Genomic DNA, 26247 nt, shown 5'->3' with positions numbered 1-26247 from the left:
CACTCGAAGATGGTTGGACGTGCTGCCATTTTAAGACGCTTAATCCGCGACTTGTTCAATCAAGCTTTTAAAACAACGATGCTTCATACATATCGATTGTTTTGAGCTGCTTGCTTAAAAGCGATGCACTACATGCATCGAGTATACACGATATTTCATGAATATCAATTCCATAAATAATTTAGTTATTTAACCTGATAGCACCGTATGTTATTTCTTGCGGCGGGTCCCACGAATCTACCCACTCATTCGAGACATCAAACATGTCACAAACTGAGGGATACCTGCTGGGGTATTGGTTTGGCGGTTTGCAGCGTGCGGCGTGCAACGCGCCCATTACGAGAACATTTCAGGAAGCATGAAAGGTTAACGATGATGAGGGAAGTGGGCAAAGGAGTGATCGTGTGACAATCACCTACACGACCCCACTACTCCATCACTCAACTTCCTCCACTTCCTACGAGATGAGGATTGTGCTCAAATGACTTGTATAAATAAGATCTTCGACCTATTTCAAAAAACACAGAAAAAACCAAGTGTTGTCACAGTATCAGGAAAACACCCATAACTGATAGCTTACATTGTGCAAGCCAGTTCAACATTTTGATACAAGTCATAAACAACCAACACCTTTTCGCTTCCCTCCCTAAGATCAACCCTTCTCCTTCACCTGGTGACCGAATTGAATCAGGAACGACCATTTTGTTGGTTTAGTCCAGAGTCTTACATATTGATCTCTCGAACCTAAAAGCATTCCAGTGCAGTGCATTTTTTTAGGATTTGAACTCGTTTCTCATCAACACACCCCAAATTACCAAAAACAGCAGAAATAGTTTTCACCCATAAACAATTATGCAACTAGTAACACACATAAGGTGTGGGGATTAGGTTTCCCATTTGCTAGAGTTCTCCTTTTTATAGTTTTCAAATCAGGGTTTGCAATCCAAGTTACCTTGGTAACAAAGCATTCAATTTTCACCGTTAGATGAAAAACCTGATTCGACCAAGCTAATATCTTTCACCCGTTAGATCGAACTTAGCTTGTTACACACAAATGAAATGTACCCTCATTTAGGTTTATGTAACCGTACCTAAACGTGTACACCATGTTGGTTTACAAATAGTTAATTGAGGTTAGCTATATGATTACTCTCATATCAACCTTATTCATCTTAACCATAACTAGTTCGAATGACTCAACTGGAACTAGTTAAAGAGTTGTTCAATTGCTATATTCTCATGGATTTATATAAGAACACAATTGAAGCAAAATTGGTTTGATTCACTCGAATCGAAACATGAACATTATAGCCACGGTTTGCAAAGAATGCATTCCTTATTGATAAATGTTTTAGGTTCATGTACAACCGATCTTAAAAAGTAACCACTTAAGTATGCGTACGGGTATGCGTACTTAAATAACCGGATTTAAGTTTGTTTTAGTTTTCAAACTCAGCAGAAATTCACGGACGTGAACTTTCCGCCAGTATGCGTACAAGTACGCGTACTTTTGGTAACCGGATGAGTTTAGTTTTGGTTTTAAAACTCAGCAGAAATTCACGGACGTGAACTTCCGAGACTCCTACAACCTTTTTGTATACACACAAGTATGCATACTTTAGGCTCCCGGTTTTGGGCTTATACAATAATGTGCGAACACACTATGCTTATATCCAAAGATGGTTACAAGATTCTAAACTCTTTATTTCAATCATTGAAACATTCTTCTATATTGACAATAACCGTTTTCGCACACTATTAGCATCAAAACAATTTTCAAGATATTGAAATAATCATTATTGAAACATTCGAAGTCTTACACCAAATGATTGTATCACACAAACCATGTAAGATGTTACTCGACAATTTTCTCATGGTATAAGATGAACTTGGTCGAAGCGAAAGCTTACCAACACATATTTCGAGAAATATGTAAGCGAGATATAGTCAGCTCGAAATCTCAAATGTGTATAGAGAAAACTATATCGTAACACGATTTATGTCTCAATGTAGGAGGTAGAGTAGAAATAGACTTTCCAAGTGATAGATGAGTTTATGTCTCCACATACCTTTTGTCGATGAAGTTCCACAAGCTCCCCTTAGTAGTTCTTCGTCTTCAAGTGATAAGCTCCGTGAAGGCTAAGCTAAACTACACAAACTATGTCCTAGTGTGAGACATCTATAAATAGGCTAGAAATCAAGATTTATAGTTTTGATCACTAACATTGACAAACATGCTTGAGATAGCAACGCATGCGAGTTCGACCGAGCAGTGCTCTAACAATCTCCCCCTTTGTCAATTTTAGTGACAAAACTATCAATACAAATGGATTACAAAAGAAATAAAAATTGTAGCTTCTCATCCAAATGCTTGATCTTCTTGGCATCTTCAACGCGACTCGAAATCTTTGTCACTTCTAAGTACTCCATGATCCTAAAGGTTGTAAGTTAAGCATCATAGTTGTTGAAGATCCGTAGCGATAACAATGAGGAAACAAATGCTCTCAATCATTGTTATATAGTGTCATAGTATTGTTACACAACATCAAAGTTCAATTGTATCACAATTTTGACAACAATACTATGGTGATATGTATCACTCCCCCTTAGTCAATACTTCATCTCGACATGAAAACCACCCCCCTTACATAATGATCCGTAAACCATATGTGTTTGTAGTATCACACCACACATTAATTCTCCCCCTTTTTGTCAATATAAATTAGCAAAGGTACGAAAACTAGTGGGATCCTCATGAAATTTTCATAGAGATACTTCATGACCAATAGAGAATACCATATCAACTTATTTAGATTCCATCATAAAGTCGAACCTAAATGCATTCATCAAGGAGTTTATAAAGATACAAGATAACCCCTATAATATTCCAAAGCCGTACTCCCCACAGAGATTTGACAATTAAGCACAAGTTCAAAAAGAACCCTCCCCCATAAGATATCATTCCCGAAAGAACAACAAAGGCGACCTTACTTTCACAAGAAAAGAAGGATTTCTTTGGACATAACCAACTCACATGAAAACATGAATTTGAATCCAAAGTATTCAATTGATCCACAAAACAATTTATGATTTATTCAATCGAAATGCACAACTAAACTAACCATAAGAAAACCCATGATTAATTCAGTTGGAATTACACAACTAAATTAACCACAAAAGTGATCAATTCAATTGGTCATGCTCGTCATAAGAGAACTTACGGAGCAACAACTAAACTGACCACAAGAGAATGATCAATTCAATTGGCCATGCTCATACATAAGAAAACTTACGGAACAACACAGTATATGCACAAAAATGTGGATCGATGATTGACTAATACTGCGGAATAGACAAGGATTCATTCTATTTTCCATCACTATTTGCACAATGACATATAATATACTTAATCCTTATAAACAAAAGTTTTATACTTTCTTCCATCAAAACAATGGCATAAAAGGCTTTAACTTTTGTAATGTCAAAAGTTCATTCTATCTTCTATCAATACTTTCATACCGACATAATAGAGATAACTTTTGAGCAAGTATGGGACAATCACTGATTCACGGACGTAAACAACATATCCCATAACAATTTGAAATATATAAAATCATAAAGATTAAAAATTGCATCTTCCAAATAACTTAGAATTTAAATAAACAAATCTAAAAACATTGAAGATGAAAATCCTTGGACATAGCCATGTGTACTCACAATAATGGCTATTCCAAACCCTAGTTATTCTTCTAAAAACATAAAAAAAAAAGATTTACTAGACATTGAGACCTCTGAAGAATTCTTTATCGTTCATGAACTCCTTGTCGTCAACAACCATGGAACATAAGGTTCATGGAGAAAGGAGTCAATTCCAATAAACCTTCTAGGATGATGATGTCGAATCAGGGTCCTTTTGAATTTCGAGAGTTCTCATAACAAAAGCCTTTATTTGCTGAATCTCCTTCCTTGCTTCCTTAAACTCTTCAAGAACATCAGAAAACTTCTGAGAATTTGAAAGAACAACTTGTCATGTACCTTATTATTGAGAGAAGGGTGCCCTTATCACATTCAGTGTAGTGTTTAGTATTATTCTTATTAGTAGTTATTAGCTTATTGATGGGTGTGTTTATCAATTGTAATAAGTGGTTTAGATGTAACCAGATGGGGAACTACTAGTCGTTGGTTTTAGGTCAGTCTGAGTAAGGCTTATAAGCTGGAAGTTTGTATTGAAATGTTTATTGAATTATTAATCAACTAGAACAATTGTTCTTCTTAGGTGTGTTCTTTAAACTCAGAGTCTTGATTCTCACGAATCAAGAGAGGTTTATCCTCAATTTATCACCCAACCTTGTCATTGTACATCAGGGACATGACAATTGGTATCTAGAGCCGTTTCGATCCGTGAGGGATTAGATGGCAAAGTTTAGTGAAGCTACACAACTTCAAGAGATCTCTGAAAGTGCAAATCAACACGAGTTGAAGCTTGTAGAAATGAACAAGAAACTTGATAATATTTTGACAAAGGAGTATTTCCAGGAGCGGATGGAATTTTTTTTCAGGAGCAGACGGAAAAAATTCTTCAAATTTTTTGTACTAACCTTGAGAAAATTGGTGGCGGCTCGTCATCAGAAGCAAAATCAATTCCTACTTCTGTTCATTTAGGTTTTTCTTCTACAGTTCTCAATAGTGACGAATCTTCAGAATTATAGCTGATTCTTTCTTATTTCTTTGAAGAAGACGATGATTCTTTCGAATTCGAGTTAATTCCTGAATTTTTCTTTGCTGACGTAGAAGATCATGATTCTCTCAAATTCGAATTGCTCATTCCTTCGTTTTTCTTCGATGAAGAGGCAGATTTCCCTGATGAGGTGAATTTTCAACCTAAAGACGTTATGAGTAATGGGGGTGATTGTGCTTTTCTCTTTGATGATTCTCATAGCACATTTGATCGTGGTAAGTATTTTGGAAACTTGATTCTTAGCTCTGGGTTTAAATCATATTATGGGTTTCTAGATTCGACCATTAATGTATTTGCTAATGATACTGAAATTCGAAATGATAGTAAAATGTTTGTTAAAATGCCCAAAAGAGAATCTAGGAGTTTGAGCAGTGACAAAGATGATATTCTCTTACAACTTAAACATGGTAAGATGATTGTTAAAATACTTTCAATGGATAATGTATATTTTGAGCTCAAATTTTTTTTCAACCTCAGACTGCCTACTGAAATATCTTCTCACGGTTGTTTCAAGTTTGTTAATAAAGTAATTGATCGTGGAAAAATATTTCAACTTGTTGAGGAGTTATCTTATTTTTTTGACGATTCTGAGGGATATCTCGATAAAAATACATTTTGTGTGATTGTTTTTCGTGGGTCAGTCTTACTGGAAGGGTCCAATGGGTTTATATTTAGTAAATTTCCTAAGAACGCAGCTTGGAATTTCTGGAATGTTGGAGTTGATCATCTGTTGCAGATCAAAATGGGAAAGGTAGGTTACAACTTCATTGTGGATGTATATAACTCTGTTCTTCTCGATTCTGTCCGCAGTCTGTTTGATCGTGGTAAAGAGACCAGCCTTCTTCTAGAGGTTTCTTATTTGGCTGCTCTTGATTCTAAGTTTGGGCATCTAATGAAGATGAAAATTGGTGGGATTCAGAATGCTTATCAAAGATTATGTGGTTATGAATGCATGCAACTCAGACTGTCTGATCAAGGCCCTGGGAAGTGGGGAGAAGCATTTTCTCTTATGGAAATGAAGTGTGGGTTGCTTGTGGGGATTGCAGTTCATTACTGTGCATTATTATATGTTCTTACACCTTGTTTAGCGATTTTAATATGTGTGCCCTTCGATACTTTCTTTATATTTTGTCAGGGGTTAGTCGAACTGCAAGTGGGAGCTCTAGTTCTTCCTGTATGTGAGCAGTTAAAGGGGATTTTGGCATATCAAGCGAAAGCATATTATTGTTGGGCCAAATTTTTTACAAGGATCATGATAACTCAGGTCCTGTTCATGGTGTTTCATTTTCGATATTTGTGGATGCTAATGTGTGAGTTTAAGAATGTTAATGAGTTATTTCATCCAATGCTTGAGATGCGGGAAGAGGAAAAAAAAAATTTCCAGCTGAAGTACGTGTTGCCTAAGGCGCTTTTGGTTTGTCAGTTTGAGTCTTGGGAAACTCAAGTACTGCAGGGGATGTTTCAGACTCTTAAACTGTTGCTGTGGATAGGTTACTTAAGGTGGAAGTTCAGATTGGTTCCACCTTGGTCGTCGAGTGTGAAACATGTTAGTGTTGATAAGAGTTTTACAGTGGTGTGCTTTGACTTAAACTGGTTTTGAAACAAGTTGTTCTGTGAAGCTGAGGTCCATAATAAACTTGCAACAATTATTTGGAGAGAAGAAAGCTGGCACTTGTGCTCTGCGATTAGAGATTTAAGTACAACGAGTCATAGCGGGACAAAAATTCTTTTACGAAGGGGAGAAAATCATCTCAAAACTGTTAAATCCAATTTCCCAATTATGTTATTGTTGGTGGTCTCGCTGGAGTGGAAAGGTACAACAAATGGTGATGCTCAGCTCAATGGGGTGCTTCTGTGTAATTCTGGTCAGGTTGAGACCTTTGATGGCAAGACAGCAAGGTCAATTTTCACTGAGTTCTCTGCTTCCACTCTTCTTATAGAACTCACAAGTGAAGTCAAGATTGGTTTTAAAGTGTGCACAGGGACATTTATTGGCCTTGCTAAATTTCTGGAATTCTCTAGTTCATTTGTGTTTGATAGAGGAAGATATTTTTCAAGTCATGTGTGGGGTTTGGGGTACCAATCAGTAAAGGGGAGTATCTGGAAAGAAATTATGGTGCGAAAGGGAGTAATTCAGGACATACTTGTCAATCAATCCCAAGCATGGTCTTCAGTGGCAAGTATATGTTGTGCTTTCATTCGCATATGGGATCCAGCAACCGCCGTAGGGAATGTCCATGATGTAATACAAGCTGAAATTGGGGTGCATTCCAAGTTGGCAACTGCTGCTTACATTTGGCACGGTTATACGATGACGATTATGTTTAGTAGGGTAATTCATTTACAATTGTGGAAAGTTGACTACAGACAACTAAGGGTCCCTTGTGCTAATAACGACAAGATAACAGTGCCACTAAGGACAGAGGTTGCAGTCTCCATCAGGCTAGTTCCTCAAGGAAGGACTGGAACTTTTCAAGTAGACTACCGTAATCACTGTGACAAAGAAGAGGACATGCAAATCCTTAGTTCTGCCTTAGCTGGAGTGAGCCACTTGGATGGCGGGAAGTACAGACTATTAGTGATCCGCTACAGTTTAGACAGTGAGCAAGAGTTCTCGATGCCAGCCATTTCATATGCACCTGTGTTATGTATTTCAACATCACGGTTCTTCTCACTGGAATTTTTGTAGAGCAACTGTTACAGACGTCTGTACAGTAGGGCTGTAAATGGATACCCGAATATCCGCTATCCGTTCGAGTTCGTTCGAATCATTCGGATGTTATCCGACTTATCGGATATCGGTATCGGTAACGGATAATCTTATTGGATAATTACCTCTTAATGAAACAAATACGGTTGAGTTAGTATCCGACGGATAATTATCCGCATCCGATAGTGAGGGTATATATGCAATTTAGATTTACCATATTGTAGTTTAGGGTTTTACTAAAAGAGAAAGAGTAGAGTCGTAGATATGAGTCTCAGAGCAGATTTCTTCCACCGGCCACTGAAAACTTTTGATTTTTTTCCAATTCATCAGCATCTCCTCTTACAAAGCCAACCCAGTAAGTTTGTTTCTTACTTTGTTTGATTTAAGCACATGATTGTTGTTTGATTTTGCATTTTCTTAATAATTGTTCCTTAATTTCGAATTTTAGGGATTGAAGTGAAGTTCTCTCCAACAAAGTTTTCTCTATGGCACCAATCTTTCAGATATTTGAGAAGGTGTATTTACAATAAGGTATTCAATCTTTCACTCGAATCTCTTAAGTTAGGGTTTTGGATTTTATTGAAGTTGCGATTTAGTGATAAAGGAAGAAATTAAAGATTGGGTTTGGTGATTTGAGGATTATACATTGATGTTTTGAACTATAATTAGTGATAAAGTGAAGTTAGATTTTAAAGATATGTTTTTAAGGAGGGGATAGAAGATAGAAGACGTAATGGAAGTAGAAAAAAAGAATTGGAGGAAGTCATAGATGTGTGATAACTCACTGATAAGATCAACTGCCCAAGGACAAGGAATTTCAACTTTTTATATATTTGTTGTTGTTTTTTGAATGAACAGCAGAACAGATCCATGTTTTTTCAGTTGTTCTTTACATTTCTTTTTGTAAGAAAAAGATCTGCAGACTGCAGTACTTGAAGTCTTTATTCAATATTTCAACTGTTACCCAAATTACTTCTTTATTACTTACTTTTGATTTATTATCGGATTTATTATCGGAAGCGGATAACTAAAGGATATACTCTTAACGGAACGGATACCGAATAAGTAATCCAATATCCGTCAGATGTTATAGGATAGTGGATATCTGATAAAATTAACGATAAAGGATGTGGTATAGCCATTATCCGTTTCGATAGCTACCGTTGACAGCCCTACTGTACAGCGGCGCCTACACCTTCCCAGATAGAAGACAACCTTGCGATCCAATTCATCATCCTTGAGGACAAGGATGTTTTGGAGGGGAAGGTATTGTCATGTACCTTACTATTGAGAGAAGGGTGCCCTTATCACATTCAGTGTATTGTTTAGCATTATCCTTATTAGTAGTAATTAGCTTATTGATGGGAGTGTTTATCAATTGTAATAAGTGGTTTAGATGTAACTAGATGGGGAACTACTAGCCGTTGGTTTTAGGTCAGTCTGAGTAAGGTTTATAAGCTGGAAGTCTGTATTGAAATGTTTACCGAAGTATTAATCAACTAGAACAATTGTTCTTCTTAGGATGTGTTCTTTGAACTCAGAGGCTTGATTCTCAGGAATCAAGAGAGGTTTATCCTCAATTTATCAGCCAACCTTGTCATTGTACATCAGGTACATGACACATCTCTTGGCTTCCTCACATTCCTTCTTTTTCTCTTCAAAGTTGGAGGTAACGAAGATTTTTATTTTTCCTTCATGATTGATGGCTTAACAATCATATTAACATCTTTTCCATCAGAACACATGATGCTTGGAGTCTCGATACTTGTATGGGTTTGTGAGATGAAATCACAATTTAAACTCAACAGGAAGTCTTAAGATGAAAAGAGTTTCAGAGAAGGAAAAAAGATGTAGGGTCACGGAACCTTAAATAACACAGGTTCACGCACGTACAATTCACAACCCTAGAGATAGTAGAATTATCGAGAATAACCCTCTTTTATTGAATACATAGGGAAGTCTCTTCCAAAATCAATTGACAAGGACGAATTCCAAATTTGCAAACCAAAGCAAAAACAAACTAAAAAGAAAAACTACTTTTCTTTTCTTAAAGCCTGAGGTGTGCACAATCTTGTCTCTTTTTGATCAGGCACATGAGACGAGATGCACGAAACCAACACAATCAAGTTGTGCTGCGGTGAACAACAATTTGTCTACCATCCCCTTTTTGAAAGGAATTCATAGAACCCTGTCTATCAAATTGTTTAGACCTACTCTTTTCTCTAGTGGTCTTGACCTATCTTTGGAAACTAACTTCTTTGAATAGGATAAAATCTTACATACCTCAGGGTTTCTTTGAACAAGTTTGAGCTTGTTTGCTAGGCGATTTTCTCTTCTTTGAAGTATCTTGACATGTCTCATCTTGTATTTGTACTTGAAACACTTTGAAAGTTCATAACCCTTGAGTGAACAATAAGAACATATCACTGGATAAGATGATTCAGACGCCCGAGATGTGCAAGCTGCTAGACACAAAGTGGAACCTGAAAAATCAAACATAGGATTTCCAACAGAAAGGTTAATTTCTTCTTCCATATTGGTTGAGTCTTCTTCTGGAAGGATATCAAGATTGATGTATGTACTGCTACAATTATCAAAATCAATATCTTTACAGAGGAGTGCAACACTTTATTTTTCATCTTCGTTGGAATCATAGTAATCAGACATTTCATCAAGTGTTGCAGCAAGACCTTTGTTTCCAGTGTATTTTCTACGGTTCAAATACTTATTCGCAAAATACCAAAACCTTTACACTTAAATCACTGTGGCATATCCTCGTCATCAGCCTCATCAACATCTCTGTTTTTAAGAGGAATGCAATTACGAGGTTTGACTGACGACCTAGGTTTGTCTCTAGAAAACCGTTTACTTATCTTCAATAGAAGATCCCTAAAATGTCTTGTGATCATAGAGACTGATTTGTCAAGATTTTCATCTGATGAATCAGTCTCAGAAAGGTCATCCTCAGAGACATAAACACTTTTACTTTTATCAAGTAATTTAGTGTTTCTTTGTGCTTTGAAGGCAACATCCTTTCCAGTTTTGGATGTATGCTCATGATCATTGATCTTTAGCTTACCGACCAATGTATTTCTGGAGAAAACATCAAGGTTATTTCCTCCAACGATGACATGCTTCTTAGTATCGTATCTAGATGGCAGCGATCTGAGAGTTTTCATCACAATGTCCTTTTCAGGAATAGTCTTACCCAATGCAAAAGATGCATTAACAATTTCAGATACTTTGTGATTAAACTCATCAAATGAATCTTCATCTTCCATACGAAGGTTTTCCCAACCAGAATTAAGGTTTTGAAGCCTAACTTCCTTTTCACTGGTATTTCCTTCGAATACGGTTTTTAAGATATCCCAAGCATCTTTAGACCGAGTACATGTAGTCACATGGTACTGATGATCTGGGATAATGGCATGTATGATGGCATTCAAACCATCAGAGTTTTTATTTGCAGCAAGTATCTCAGCAGTGTCATATGCACCAATATCCTTAGGAACGGTCACATTCCCTAGTGTCACAACGGGAGCATCATAGCCAGTAACTACATAAATCCATGATTGAAATTATCGTGCTTGAAGAAAGGCACGCATAGCAATTTTCCACCACAAGTAATTTGAGCCATCGGAGACTGTTGGTACGTTTATAGAGATAACATCTCTGTCCATATCAAATAGCTACAAACATAAACTTGTAAGGTCTTTAATGTGTTTGCCTGCTCTGATACCAATTGAAAATGCGGGGGGTCTAACAACCACACCCAACAATTATTTTGGCAATCTGAGAGGGCTTACTCCAATACCTTTCTAGAGAATCAACTAGACAGTCAGACTCAATCTATAATAAAGTGTATCAAAGAGTTTAATATCTCTAACTCTTAATTCAATCCGCAATCATCAAATAGAAATCTGCAGGCCCAATTGATTATAAGAGGAGTAACTTGAACGGTAACAAAGACCAATGTTTAAGTGTCGATCAATGTAAATCAACAACCCAAGGTTGGATATTCTAATTGATTGATCTGAACGCACAACCTGTGATATTTCAATTATTTAATAAAATATAATGCGGAAAAGAAATAACACAGACACCAGAATTTTGTTAATAAGGAAACCACAAATGCAGAAAAACCTCGGGACCTAGTCCAGATTGAACACCATACTGTATTAAGCCGCTACAGACACTATCCTACTACCAATTAACTTCGGACTGGACTGTCGTTGAACCCTAATCAATCTCACACTGACTCAAGGTATATTTGCGCTCCTTACGTCTTTGATCCCAGCAGGATACTACGCACTTGATTCCCTTAGCTGATCTCACCCACAACTAAGAGTTGCTACGACCCAAAGTCGAAGACTTGATGAACAAATCTGTATCACACAGAAAAGTCTACAGGATCGAATAAATCTGTCTCCCATAGAAGTACCCATGAGTTTTTGTTCCGTCTTTTGATAAATCAAGGTGAACATGAACCAATTGATAAACCGGACTTATATTCCCTAAGAACAGCCTAGTATTATCAATCACCTCACAATAAACTTAATCGACTAGCGAAACAAGTTATTTTGGAATCACAAACGATGAGACGAAGGTGTTTGTGATTACTTTTCTATCTTGCCTATCAGAGATATAAATCTCAAGCCAATTTTAAAATTGAACTCAATCACGATAGAAACAGCAAGATCAGATCACGCAACTACAAAGAGAATAGTTGGGTCTGGCTTCACAATCCCAATGAAGTCTTTAAGTCGTTAATCTACAAGGTCTTGAGAAGAAACCTAAGGTTAAAGGAGAATCGACTCTAGTTATGCAACTAGTAGCATACAAGAGGTGTGGGGATTAGGTTTCCCAGTTGTTTGAGTTCTCCTTTATATAATTTTCAAATCAGGGTTTGCAATCCAAGTTACCTTGGTAACAAAGCATTCAATATTCACCATTAGATGAAAAACTTGATTCAACCAAGTAATATCTTTCAACCGTTAGATCGAACTTAGCTTGTTACACACAAATGAAATATACCCTCATTTAGGTTTATGTAACCGTACCCAAACGTGTACACCATGTTGGTTCACAAATAGTTAACCGAGGTTAGCCATATGATTACTCTCATATCAACCTTATTCATCTTAACCATAACTAGTTCAAGTGACTCAAATGAAACTAGTTAAAGAGTTGTTCAATTGTTATATTCTCATGGATTTATACAAGAACACAATTCACTCGAATCGATACATGAACATTATAGCCATGGTTTGCAAATATTGCATTCCTTATTGATAAATGTTTTAGATTCATGTATAACCGATCTTAGAAAGTAACCACTTAAGTATACGTCCTTAAGTAACCAGATTTGAGTTTCTTTTAGTTTTCAAACTCAGCTGAAATTCGTGGACGTCAACTTTCCGTCAGTATGCGTACGTGTATGCGTACTTTAGGTAACCGGATGAGTTTGGTTTTGGTTTTAAGACTCAGCAGAAATTCATGGACGTGAACTTCCTCCAGTATGCGTACGGGTACGCATACTTACCCAGTCTCCTACAAATTTTTTGTATACACACAAGTATGCATACTTTAGGCTCCCGATTTTGGACTTATACACTAATGTGTGAACATAGTATGCTTATATCCAAAGATGGTTACAAGATTCTAAACTCTTTATTTCAATCATTGAAACATTCTTCTATAATGACGATAGCCGTTTTCACACACTATTAGCATCAAAGCAATTTTCAAGATATTGAAATAATCATTATCGAAACATTCCAAGTCTTACACCAAATAATTGTATCACAAACCATGTAAGACGTTACTCGGTAATTTTCTCATGATATAAGATGAACTTGGTCGAAGCGAAAGCTTACCAGCACATATTTTGAGAAATATGTAAGCGAGATACACTCGGCTCGAAATCTCAAATGTGTATAAAGAAAACTATATCGTAACACGACTTATGTATCAATATAGGAGATAGAGTAGAAATAGACTTTCCAAGTGATAGATGAGTTTACGTCTCCATATACATTTTGTCGATGAAGTTCCACAAGATCTCCTTAGTAGTTCTTCGTATTCAAGTGATAAGCACCGTGAAGTGTAAGCTCAACTACACAAACTATGTCCTAGTCCGAGACATCTATAAATAGGCTATAAATCAAGACTTATAGTTTTGATCACTAACATTGACAAACATGCTTGAGATAGCAACTCATGCGACTTCGACCGAGCAGTGCTCTAACACATACTCATGTGTATCTTTGAAATAGCTAAGATATGTTTGTATAAAATCACAAATATATATATCAATAATCCTCATGCTTCAGTTAACTATCAAGAATACGAAAATGAAAGGATGTCTTAGAACCTAAGGTGATCAGTTCTCTTTCAACATAATACATATATTTGATAGGTAGTCGTTAATCGATCCGTTTTCAGAGAATGATTGGCATCCACACTAAAAGTTGAGATCAATGTACAATGATATCATACAACGATAACACGCATAGAGAGAAACTCATAATCCAGTTGTTGTTTTGCACATGTGACCATGAGACCATATCAAAATCATAATAGGAGAACAAGATAATACTAAAAAAAGGCTATTACATTCTAAAATAACAACAAGCTTTTGCAGTCAAATCAAATAAAGTTCCAATAAATCACAAAATAAAGGTTCCATACTGGGAAAAATTTGACCATTGTCAAAGGCGATTAGGGTTAGGTTTTCTTCAGCAAAATGGTGACTACATCACCTCCTGATCCTGGATTTCCTTCCATTGATCCTATTTTCCCTCCCCTAATTCATTATTCTTCTCTGTCAGAGCACTGCTCGGTCGAACTCGCAAGCGTTGTTATCTCAAGATTGTTTGTCAATTTTAGTTGCCAAAATTATAAGCCTTGATTTCTATTCTACTAATATCTAAGTCTCGGACTAGGATAGAAAGTGTAGTTGAGCTCTAGACTCCACGGTGTTCATCATGCAAAGACGAAGAACTACTCAATGAACTGGTGGAACTTCATCGACAAAAAGGTATGTGGAGACTTGAACTTATCTGTCACTCAAAAGTCTACTTTATCTCCTATCTTGAGACAAAAGTCGTATTTCTATATAGGTTATGATTATATACATGTACTATTTCGTGTTGAGTTTATCTCGCTTATCTATTTCTTGAAATATGTGTTGGTAAGCTTTCGCTTTGTCCAATTTCATATTTACTAGTGACGAAAGTCATATTAGTTTCAATTACTTGAAAATCGCTTTGACGAAAAATAGTTTGTGAACAACAACTATATAACGTCCTCGAAAAATGTTTCAATGATTGAAATGAGAGTTTAGAATACATAACCATGGTTGGATATAAACATTGTTAGACAACTCATATGTGTGTAAGTCCAATATCCTTGAACCAAAGTATGCGTATTTTGCTGCTCAAGATAACCGGAACTAAAGTCAGCGTACCAGTACGCGCACTGCCGGAAGTTCACATCCCGTGAATTTCTACTGGAGTTTGTGAACTGAAAAAAAACTTAATCCGGGTACTTAAGTCCGCGTACCAGTATGCGTACTTAAGTAGGTTATTTTCTCTAAACAGTTTAATTCGTGAACCAAGAAATTTATATATTAAGGAATGCAATCTTTGCAAACCGTGGCTATAATGTTCTAGAATAGATTCGAGTGAATCAAAACTTTTTTTGTTTCGATTGTGTCTTGTATACTTATATGAGATCTAAGCAATTGAACAACTCTCTAACTAGTTCATTTGAGTCATTTGAACTAGTTGTGGTAAAGAAGAATAAGGTTGATATGAAAGTGCTCATATGGCTAACCTATGGTTAACTACCGTTAAACCAGCGACTTGTACACGTTTAAGTACAGTTACTCAAACCTAAATGAAGTTACATTTCATGTGTGTATAACAGGCTAAGTTCGATCTAATGGTTGAAAGATATTATATTGAATTTACTCAGGTTTTCATCTAACGGTGAATATTGAATGCTTTGTTACCAAGGTAACTTAGATTGCAAACCCTGATTTGAAGACTATATAAAGGAGAACTCAAACAATTGGGAAACCTAATCCCCACACCTACTGTGTGATACTAGTTGTATGCTAGAGTCGATTCTCCTTTAATCTTCTATATAGTTGCGTGATCTGATCTTGCTGTTTCTATCGTATTTGAGTATAATCGTAAGGATTGGCTTGAGATTAATTTTTCTGATAGGCAAGATAGAAAAGTAATCATCGTTTGTGATTCCAAAATATCTTGTTTCGCTAGTCAATTAGGATTATTGTGAGGTGATTGATATTTATAGGATGTTATTCGAGAATATAAGTCTGGTATATCAATTGGTTCCTGTTCACCTTGATTTATCAAAAGAAGGAACAAAACTCGTAGGTATTTCTGTGGGAGACATATTTATCTATTCCTGCAGACTTTTCTGTGTGATACATATTTTTTTATTAAAGTCTTCGACTTTGGGTCGTAGCAACCCTTAGTTGTGGGTGAGATCAGCTAAAGGAATCAAGTGCGTCGAATCCTGCTGGGATCAGATACGTGGGGAGCGCAACTGTACCTTGGATCAGTGTGAAATTGATTGGGGTTCAACTACAGTCCAGACCGAAGTTAGTTTGCAGTAGGCTAGTGTCTGTAGCGGCTTAATACAGTGTGTGTTCAATCTGGACTATGTCCCGGGGTTTTTCTGCATTTGCGGTTTCCTCGTTAACAAAACTTCTGGTGTCTGTGTTATTTCTTTTCCGTATTATATTTTGTTATATAATTGAAATATCACAGGTTGTGTTGAATCGATCAATTGGAAAATCCAACTTTTGGTTGTTGATTGTAATTGATTGATATTTGAACATTGGTCTTTGATATCGTTCAAGTGATTTCTCTTGTATACAATTAGACTCGCATATTTATATTTGCTTGAGTAATTATTGAATCGAGAAATTGAGATATAACTCTTTGATATACTTTTTATTAAGATTCAGTCTGACTGTCTAGTTGATTCTCTTAAAAGTATATTGGAGTTTGTCCATATAGATTGCTAAGCGAAATATTGGGTATGGTTGTTAGACCCCTGCTTTTTCATTCTCAATTTGTTTCCAATTTTGATACCATGTACATAACAGTGACAACTCGAATCGAATGCCTTCAAACTGGAGTGAAGCCGTAAATAGATAAAAAAATCTTTTGCCTTCTTTAGCTGATCTCAGCTATCATCCTCCAGTAATGGCTGATGGTGATTTTTTGCGAGGATCAGAGTGCCGGCTATTGCAGATCATATGACGGAGTGTGAGAAGCTAGTGGTTGGAGGATTTGTTGGTCGTAGACAATCGTTCATTCATGTGAAATCAACAATTGAAAAGGCTTAGAACATAAAGCGGACCTTAACGATGACTTTTCATGGTGATAAAGCCTCTATTCTTAAGTTCTCATTGGATGAATATCGCATCAATTTTTGGAGTATGGACCCGTATTCATCTCTCATTCCTTTTTTTTGTGCGTAGTTGGGAACCCTTCATAGAACATGAACTATAGAATATATAGGCAATTCATGTATGGATGAAATCAGGATGTTATTCATGTTTTTTATCCAGTTTTTTTTTGAGCCATATTGCTTATGTTATTAGAAAACCCCGTTTGTTGGATGGTCCTACAGATGCTAAAACCAAAATATCATATTCCCGTGTGTCACATGCCCATTTAATCACCTAAAATTCTCATGGTACATGAACGAAAATGAATCTGGTTCGGTGAATCAACTTCACCCACAATCACTCAGCCTTGCATACTTGCATCAAAGTACGCATCTGCCTTCACTCTAAAGGCTTTGCACAACGAAAGTCTTTTCTTATTTCTCTCTAACTTTTCATGCCCCCATAAGCATAAGAGGTTCTGCCATGTACTTGAACAATTTATCACACAAACCAGCAACATAATGAATACAAAGAATACTGCAACAAACCCATTTTATTGCACTAAAGGAAGATTACAAAACTCGTCCATCACATGGACCGAAACAGGCCATTCATCCTCTTGGTGAATGCCTAAAATACTCTCTACATTAGTGGTTCTTCTCTCCAATCAAACAACACCAACATTATTGATTCCTAAGATATTTATACATGCTAGGATCAGGCCAAAACTCTGTGCAACCGCTTGCACCTGCATGGAACGGCCATGTGTCCCATAAGTGGTTCCCACAACCGCCAACTTCAACTGCCACCTTTTGTGTTGTCACGCCAACTGGTGCCACGCCTTTTCTTGGTGGTTATGAACATTCCACCTGGTTATAAACTTCCTTTATAACCGTTTTTCTTTGTCTCGCGTCATTGGCATGCTTGTGGATCTCGTAACCATCTCCTAACTGTCACTTGAGTTGTATTGCACAACTATTGCGCTTTACTGAATTTTTCCTCTCTCCAATGCTCGACCATCTTGGCCCTGCATACTTATCACTCTAAGCTAATGTACGGATAATACTTGTGATTCAATCGTCGAGGCCAACTCTTTAAGATCATTCTAGTTGTTCATGTGTCATATGTTTCACTTCGACAATTTGCTTGACAATAACAATGCCACTCTTGCATTACTAGCTTGTTTGCATTATTCAATCTTTGGCCAGCCTTGAACTAATGTCATAGACCAACTCTTGGCTTATTCTTCACTCTTTCATCATCCTTGAATTTGGGCCAACTCAATTCCACGGATATGCATCAATCCCAACATCGCATGTTGTATTTGTCAACTTTGGACATGTCTTTCCAATCCCTTAATGAAGCCTCATTTTGTTGGCTAATAAGCTTCATTACTTAGCCGAATGTCTTTACAGTATAGTGCCACCTTTGCGATTCACTGTCCCTGCGGGGTTATGCCATTCTTAGCACTTGTCAGTTTACGCAGTGTTGCGCCATTCTGGCTACACACTGACTTGGCATGCAACTCTGTAACGCGCAATCATTATGCGTGACTTGCCTGACCTGTAACAAACCTCCCCCAACTAATATGTTCAACGCCCTCTTTGAAAGCAATAAAGTATACTCGTTATACTTGTTCTATGTCCTTGTACGCTTCTGAGCCCTTCTCAGAAATCAACAAACTTTGCTTGGTATTTAACCTTGCCAAAAATTCTCTGCCTAGTACTTTATGCCATCACTTAGCTTTAATGCCTTGCCATTGATCTTACTGATCTTGAACTTTGTTGTTGCGTCGCCACCGCTTTCAACTCCATCTCAATCATATAACAACACCCAAGTGTACTTGCGATTTGTTTCTATGCACTTTCAGAACTCCTCTGAAATCCGGCAATACTCTTTTAGCTAAACCCTAATCCAATTTTCCACATCCGATTGCATCAATATCACAAATCTTTTCTTCAAGCCATTATGTGCCTAAGTGTTCACGCCAAACAGCTAACATATCATCCTGATATGCATAACTTAGCTTACTGCCTTTAATTCCGACTGACATTGGACTCTTGCAATTCAACATGACTTACTGTAGACTAAGTGTTCTTCAATCATTTTGCAACACTCTTGTGCAAACTCTACTGAAATGCATGACATTAGCCATGACTTAGGATACCCGTGATATCACACCGCCTCACTGGACAGGGCTCCTCTTCACGCGCCTTTGAAACCAACAACTTAAGCATCACTTGCTCTTTCAAACTGCTATGCTTTAGTGTAGCGGAAAAACAACATCATGTTCTTCCTAACTATGAGTTACTTTTAACTCATATACTTGATGGAATTACATTTTCATTCTTGTTGCGTTACTCCTTTCCATCGTTGCCATATGTCATCGCACTTCCACATAACTCTCAATAGCAAACTCGACTATGCCACCAACTCTATTTGCTTCTCTCACTTTCAGCGCCCTATATTGCATATTTTGGATTAATATGCTATGTAGCATCTTCCACGCGAATTAGCTTTACTTTGAACGAAAGAGGCAAGATCTTTCACTTCAAATACCCTCATTCACTACTACCTTACATAGAGAGACTTCATTCCAACACCAAGGTCCACTCGACCCAGACTGAAAGTATACTCAAACTTGAGAAAATAATCGCGCCATTTGATTGCAACTTGTAAGACCTAACAAGCCTTGCAATACTGACTTCATCTTCTCTTTTAAGAAACAAAGGAAGCGAGACAACACCTACTATCCCCAATGTAGCAATTAACTTTGCCACATGCACTCTTCCAACTATCAACGTTCTTATGCAACTTCCATAACAAAGCATAATATAATTGACAATTAGTTGAATACTCCTTCAAACTGATGCCATTATGTTGCTTTAGCTTTCATGAAGATTTGTTCAATAATGGCCACATGCCATATTTGTGCAACACCACTAATTTGTCCTTCTTTCCCTATGCATCTACAATTCGCCTAACTTGCATCTCCAACCGCATCATGCATCTTGGCCATTCCCAAATATCATTTGGTGCATGCTACTATTGTATTCCTGTTATGCCAATTAGTACCCAAATCTTGACACAAACTTGTGCACATTTGCACAACTCAATAATAAAGACCGAATAAGAATTAATCTTATGCTTGGGTGGTCCTATATGGAAAGTTATAATAATCACGGCCTAGGTAGAATTTGGATTATGTGGGATCCCAACTGTGTTAAGGTCACTCATTTCTCTAGAACTGATCAAACCATATTTGTTAATGTTTCCATTTTGAATGGGCCTTGGTTTGTTTTAATTATTTTTTATGGTCATAATGCTGAGGATTTAAAAGCTTATCTTTGGCCTAGTATTACTAGCTTTGTTCAGCATAACAGATTGCCGTGGTGCCTTCTTGGAGACTTTAAATCTTATTTGTATGCTCATGAGAAGGAATGAGGTATTCTGGTGGATAATTCTTCGATGCCAAGTCTTCAATCCTTTCTTCAAGAATCTTAGTCGTTTGATTACCCTTTTATTGGTTGTTTTATGACTTGGTACAACAAGCAGGATACTCCAGATATAATTACTGGTAAATTAGATAGAGTTCTCATCAACATGGCTTGGATTGATGTCTATGAAGATTCTATTTCAGAATTTCTGATCATTCCCACATGGTTCTTAGTGTTTTTTCTGGTAGAGAATGAAAAGGCGAGGGTACCCAAATATACCTCAAGCTAAAGCTTTTCCTACCTATAAGTCCTTTCTCCGAAAGTGATTATCTATGGACTGAGTCGAGACAATACAACTAATCAGTTCACACTTCGTGTGATCGTCTATAGATACGAGATCGAGACAATACAACAACGAAGTATGTTTACTTGATATAAAGGTTCGGACTTAACCAAACACAATAGGATTTCTTATCAAGTAAATAGGAATTAACGTTTGTGTAATTTAATTTTATTATAATAAAGCAATTATAATGCGGAAAATAAAAGTAAATGATACAACAAGATTTTGTTAACGAGGAAACCGCAAATGCAGAAAAACCCCGGGACCTAGTCCAGAATTGAATACTCTCAGGATTAGCCGCTACACAAAATTACACTAACTTCGTATAGTTGAGACCAAGTAACTAACCCTATAGTTCACCTAGTTCCGTCTGTATTCCCACGCTTCCGACTTATGAATAAGTCACGTACTTGGAACAATCCTTTGGTTCGTATTCCAAACAGTAAAGGAACAAGAAATCTGTTTGGTATCAACTCTATTCAACCAAGTGATATGAGTCGGACAAAGGCTCTTCCGTTTATCTCAACATAAACTCCTTTGTCGGGTCTAGATCTATATTATGTTTAATCACCCTAAGGTAATAAATTAAGATTAAGCCAACAACACCTTTAATCCGAAGAACCGTGTTGATGCCTATCTGCTCAATTAATAAATCAAATCTACCACAAGGATAAATCTATTATTAATTGGATCCTCTTTTACCCAAACAAGTATTGTGCACACCAAAGATTATAAAACCCAAGTCAGATCTTCAATATCTTCTTTGTATTCAAATGTTCTTAAATCTTTAATAAAAACCTGCACACAATCACTTGAATCTCTTGTGATCAATCACGCACAGAACGGAGTCTGTTAACAATGGATTATCACAAGATCGTCTTTAGAACTAACAACAGTCTAAAGATCCCTATCGAAACTCTGAACTAGTTTGAGTGAATCTTATATCAGAAGAAGAGATTCTCAAGAATAAACAAGCTAGGTGCAATCAGATTTCAACCACCGTTAGTCAATCAAATCAATCGAAAACAAAGATAAACTGCAATTATCTAGTTTCCCACCAACGGGTCGCGCTAGAGCTTCTCAATCCCAAAGAAGACTTTAAAACGAGCGGTCGTATGAGATTTCGCCTAATTAGATTACTCTCCTCTCCGATAGGCGGCTACACCAGTAACAAAGACAAAAGAGGAAGTCTGTTGTTACGAAGGATTAGTTTGCTAGAAAGGCAAACTTCGTGTATTTATAGACAAGGAAGTTTGGACACCAAGAAATTTCCAAAACCGAAAATATTCTCAAGATATTCATTAAAGCACAAATTCGATTTCCATAATTCCTTGAAATGCTCTGTCCAAAAATAACAATCAAAATCTCTCGGAAAATCTAATTAGTATATGCACATTACTAATTCTGTAATTTCCCTACAAAGTGAAATTAATAACCTTAATTAAAAGATTCTTAACTTGCTTATGTTTCGATCCTGGGATTCTCTTCCCTTAGCCTTTAAGGAATATCTTTGAACAATTATAGAAATAAACATTCACAGAACGTGTTCAAAGTTTGTCGACATCTTTACTTTGTAAGTTCTCTTTCACATTTACAACCTTGAAACCGATTTTCCACACTTCCAAACAAGTTTAGAATTGGTTCATCTGACTTTCAAGAACTATGTGATTGATCAAACCAACATTCAATCACAATCATGGGTTTAACGGTTCTACCAAAACAAGTTTCGGTTCTACCTCCATGTGAGTACTACGCATAGTCACACTAACTTTCCAAAGATTCGGTTGACTAGGTACTAGGATCGGTTCCCCACATATATATGGTATCTAACTTATATGTGTTGCACATGTCCATAGTATCGTTTCCCTTTCTTCTATAAACCTTGTAGCACCCCATACAAGGATCGATTCCCCATGATTAACTGCACCCTTTACAAGGATCGGTTCCCTTTCCCTTACTAGGATCGGTTCCCTTTTCCCAAGGCAGACATAATCCGATCATACCACAGGTGATTACTTAAGATTGGTTTTACTAATAAAAGTTATACCAATACAAAAGTTAAGACTTTGTGAATAGTTCTACCAAGAACACAACAAGTTGTGAGCGGTTATACTCTATCACAATATTGGTTATTCATAAGATATGTAATGAATAGCAAAACCAATAACTCCTAGCAATTTTATTTTCAGTTCACAAACAAGTTTATGAACTTACTTCCTTAGAACACATGTAAACATTGTGATAGACACATTTTTGTGTCTAATTTTTCCTCAATGTCCGTATTGTTGGAACTCTAATTTTGTACTAATATTGTGTTTTTATGTATTTTTAGGAAATAAACATTTTTGGAAAATTCGGCTCGAAAAGTTGATTTTGGCACCCCCGGAGGAAAAGTGTTATTCGGACTCTCGCTTTTGGATAAGGGGTAACCTAATTACTAAGGGGCACCCCCAGGTCACCCCCAAGGCATCTGCTATTCGCACCCCAGTTCTGGTTAGGGGGAGGACATCTTCTTCCCAAATTCAGAAAACCAAAAATTGGCGGGAAAAATTGTTCTTGAACTGCCGTGACTAGGGTTGAGGATTTGAAGGTGTTCCAGTGAGATTCAATGGCCCAAATTAAATGGGTTTGTTCCTAGGGCCTAGATAGAGCTGGTATGGGTGTTGGATTCGGTCAAAATTGGTTAGATAACCGGTGGTAATCAAATCAGGGAAGATATTCTAAAATAGGAAAAATATTCTATTCTTAGAATCCTTGGATGGAAGAGACGTGCATGGGTTGATTCTATTGGCTGGAAACAATCCCTACAGCCCAAAGATGACGCGTGAGAAGAGATAAAACAGGTAAAAATCCGTAACAAATCAGAGAATTAAAGAAAAAAGATATCGGGAATATTTTCATTCACTGCCGAGTAATGGGAAGATTTTTTGGATTAATGAGAAGTTATTCTTGGTCCAAAGGTGTATAAATATAACTCTTGGGATAGCATAGAAGGGGGTCGAGAGTTTGGGGTCGAGAGGAGGTCCAGAGAAGCAGAAATCAAGAGTTGATGAAACTCTGTTGTTGCTGCTGTTGCTGATGAAGAACACCAAGAACACGAAGAACGGACCTGCAACAGCAGTCGTTTTTCTACAGTAATAACAACTCGCACATGTGGGTTGTACATCAGGCAGTCTTATTTTCCACAGTGTTTGCGACACAGCGTCAGCGGTCTTATTTTGTCACTGAGGGTCGTAGTTCTCTGGTTTTATTGTATTTCTCATATTCTCATCATTTGTAAACCATTTTCGATCCATAATAAATTATTTTGAGAGCATTTTTACTATGATGAGTTAAACCCCAATACTGGGACGACGGAGGAGGCCGAGCTTCATACATGGGTAATTTTATTAATTCTTTTTACGACTTTTGCATTAAAAATTAATTGAAATATGATTTGATTAAATTGGGTGTTATTTGATTAGATGGGTCATGCTTAGCTTAGGTGATTTGATGTTCCATGCTTAACATTTACAACCAATGTTTGGAGAATCTATTTGGCAAAATAAGAGTCCATATATGTTTTGAGCGATTATTGTTGAGAATAAATCATTGAGCCCCATGTTATGAAGATTGGCCGAATCATTAGTCCATGTACCTCTCTACCATATTGTTAATATTTTTTGTATATATTTATTTTTTATAAATCTAAAAATCCTTCACCTTCACAAGTCTTAGAGTTCGAACCATCCTTACCACTACTACTACAACCCCCATTAAATCCGTAATCATTTTGGCGCCGCCGACGCGGATTTGTGTTTAGGTAGAACTTTTAGGTTTTTATTATTTTTTTACTATTATTTGTTCCCTTTTACGTTTCTTTTTGTGTCTTTGATTTACAGGTTCGAAGTGGAATACTAAGGACTTGGGAACAAAAAGCTTAAAGCTAAAAGAGAAGAAAAAAAAAAGCATATTTTTTTTTTAGGATTTGTAAATAGGCTTTATCTTTCATAATTTTTGGACTTTTTATTTGGACTTTATTCTGGACAATTGGACTTTATTCTTTCTTTAACCATACGGAAGGGTATTATTATTAAAAAAAACAAACAAAAAAAATTATATAAACTGTGTGCAGGGAAGGACGACGATTACTATATCGTCTCGGCCCCTCGGGTTCGTACACGGCATAGGAGTCGTGACCCGAGTCGACGACAATGGTTCATCGCACGTCTGGTACGGGAGGTAAGTCAAATCGAAACACCCGCGAATCTCTTGCAAGCGGGTTACTGTCTGCCTTAAGGTGATAATTATTTGAGGACGAACCAGACTGTTTTTAAATTCTTAGTAAAGGGCAAGGCCTGGCCAATACAAGATAAGGGTTCGGATTTCATCACCGCTCCCTTCTTGCCCGCCTTAGGAAAACGAGACCTAACGCGAACCCAAGCTTAAAACTTGACTAGAACGAGACCGATAGGGTAACACGCTTATTAGGAAAAAATTTCGAAGGATATTGGTTACTTTCTTAAGCACATCTTGAAGTTCATAATGGTTTCTGTGAGTTGAATGCGTGACTGCGCCGCCTTGTGATAGCGGTGAGGCCTTGGGTATCAAAGCTCCACTGAGCTTCCCTCGCCTCAATTCAACTTACTTTGACTCGGATTGATTCCAGAGGGGTTTGCTTAAATTGTAACGAATTCCCCTTCGAGAGATAGAAGCAAGTCTAGAAACAATCTAAGTGGAGCCATCATGCTTGTTGTTTGCTAGATTTTATAGGTTTGATTTGGTCGAGTCAGCCTTGTTTGTGATTGTGTAGAATTTCCTTGCAATTAAGAATGTCGAACTGGTATGATAGAAGCCAATACAATGATTATCGACCTGAATTTGAATATGGACATCATCCTTTTTATGACCATGTTGGGAATCGCTTATTAGGAAAAAATTTCGAAGGATATTGGTTACTTTCTTAAGCACATCTTGAAGTTCATAATGGTTTCTGTGAGTTGAATGCGTGACTGCGCCGCCTTGTGATAGCGGTGAGGCCTTGGGTATCAAAGCTCCACTGAGCTTCCCTCGCCTCAATTCAACTTACTTTGACTCGGATTGATTCCAGAGGGGTTTGCTTAAATTGTAACGAATTCCCCTTCGAGAGATAGAAGCAAGTCTAGAAACAATCTAAGTGGAGCCATCATGCTTGTTGTTTGCTAGATTTTATAGGTTTGATTTGGTCGAGTCAGCCTTGTTTGTGATTGTGTAGAATTTCCTTGCAATTAAGAATGTCGAACTGGTATGATAGAAGCCAATACAATGATTATCGACCTGAATTTGAATATGGACATCATCCTTTTTATGACCATGTTGGGAATAATGGTTGGGAACGCCATCCTTTGGAAGGATATGGGTCATACCCTGGTGAGCCCAATTACTATCCACACATGTATCAATCTTACGATCAAGAAGATTATAGTACTAGTTCTTCGTCTCTAGAGGATACAATAAAACTATGTTCAGGGTTCAGGGTTCAGGGTGAAAAGTAGTCCTTTTTATGATCCCTATGTTCCTATTCCTCCTTTAGAAGAGTCCCTCAGGGAGTTAGCTGAGTCGACGCGTAAG

At 37.0% G+C, this 26247-nt stretch overlaps 1 protein-coding gene across 2 annotated transcripts; it reads left to right on the top strand.

Moving 5' to 3' along the window:
- The first annotated feature begins 4264 nt into the window (after positions 1-4264).
- Positions 4265-8456, top strand: LOC113315057. 2 transcript variants are annotated; one of them, XM_026563368.1, is made up of 3 exons: positions 4265-5760; positions 5874-7803; positions 7897-8456. In XM_026563368.1, exons 1-2 carry the CDS (start codon positions 4893-4895, stop codon positions 5918-5920), a joined length of 915 nt encoding a protein of 304 aa, XP_026419153.1. In that variant the 5' UTR covers positions 4265-4892; the 3' UTR covers positions 5921-7803; positions 7897-8456. The 2 variants fall into 2 exon arrangements, with proteins under 2 accessions (XP_026419153.1, XP_026419152.1); XM_026563367.1 differs by having other exon boundaries at positions 4265-7803.
- Positions 8457-26247: the final 17791 nt, after the last annotated feature.

The sequence above is a fragment of the Papaver somniferum genome, chromosome 10, assembly GCF_003573695.1.
Source record: "Papaver somniferum cultivar HN1 chromosome 10, ASM357369v1, whole genome shotgun sequence".
NCBI classification, from domain to species: Eukaryota; Viridiplantae; Streptophyta; class Magnoliopsida; order Ranunculales; family Papaveraceae; genus Papaver; species Papaver somniferum.
The sequence above is the reverse complement of the archived record's forward strand: the minus strand, read 5'-3'. Positions and strand labels throughout refer to the sequence as shown.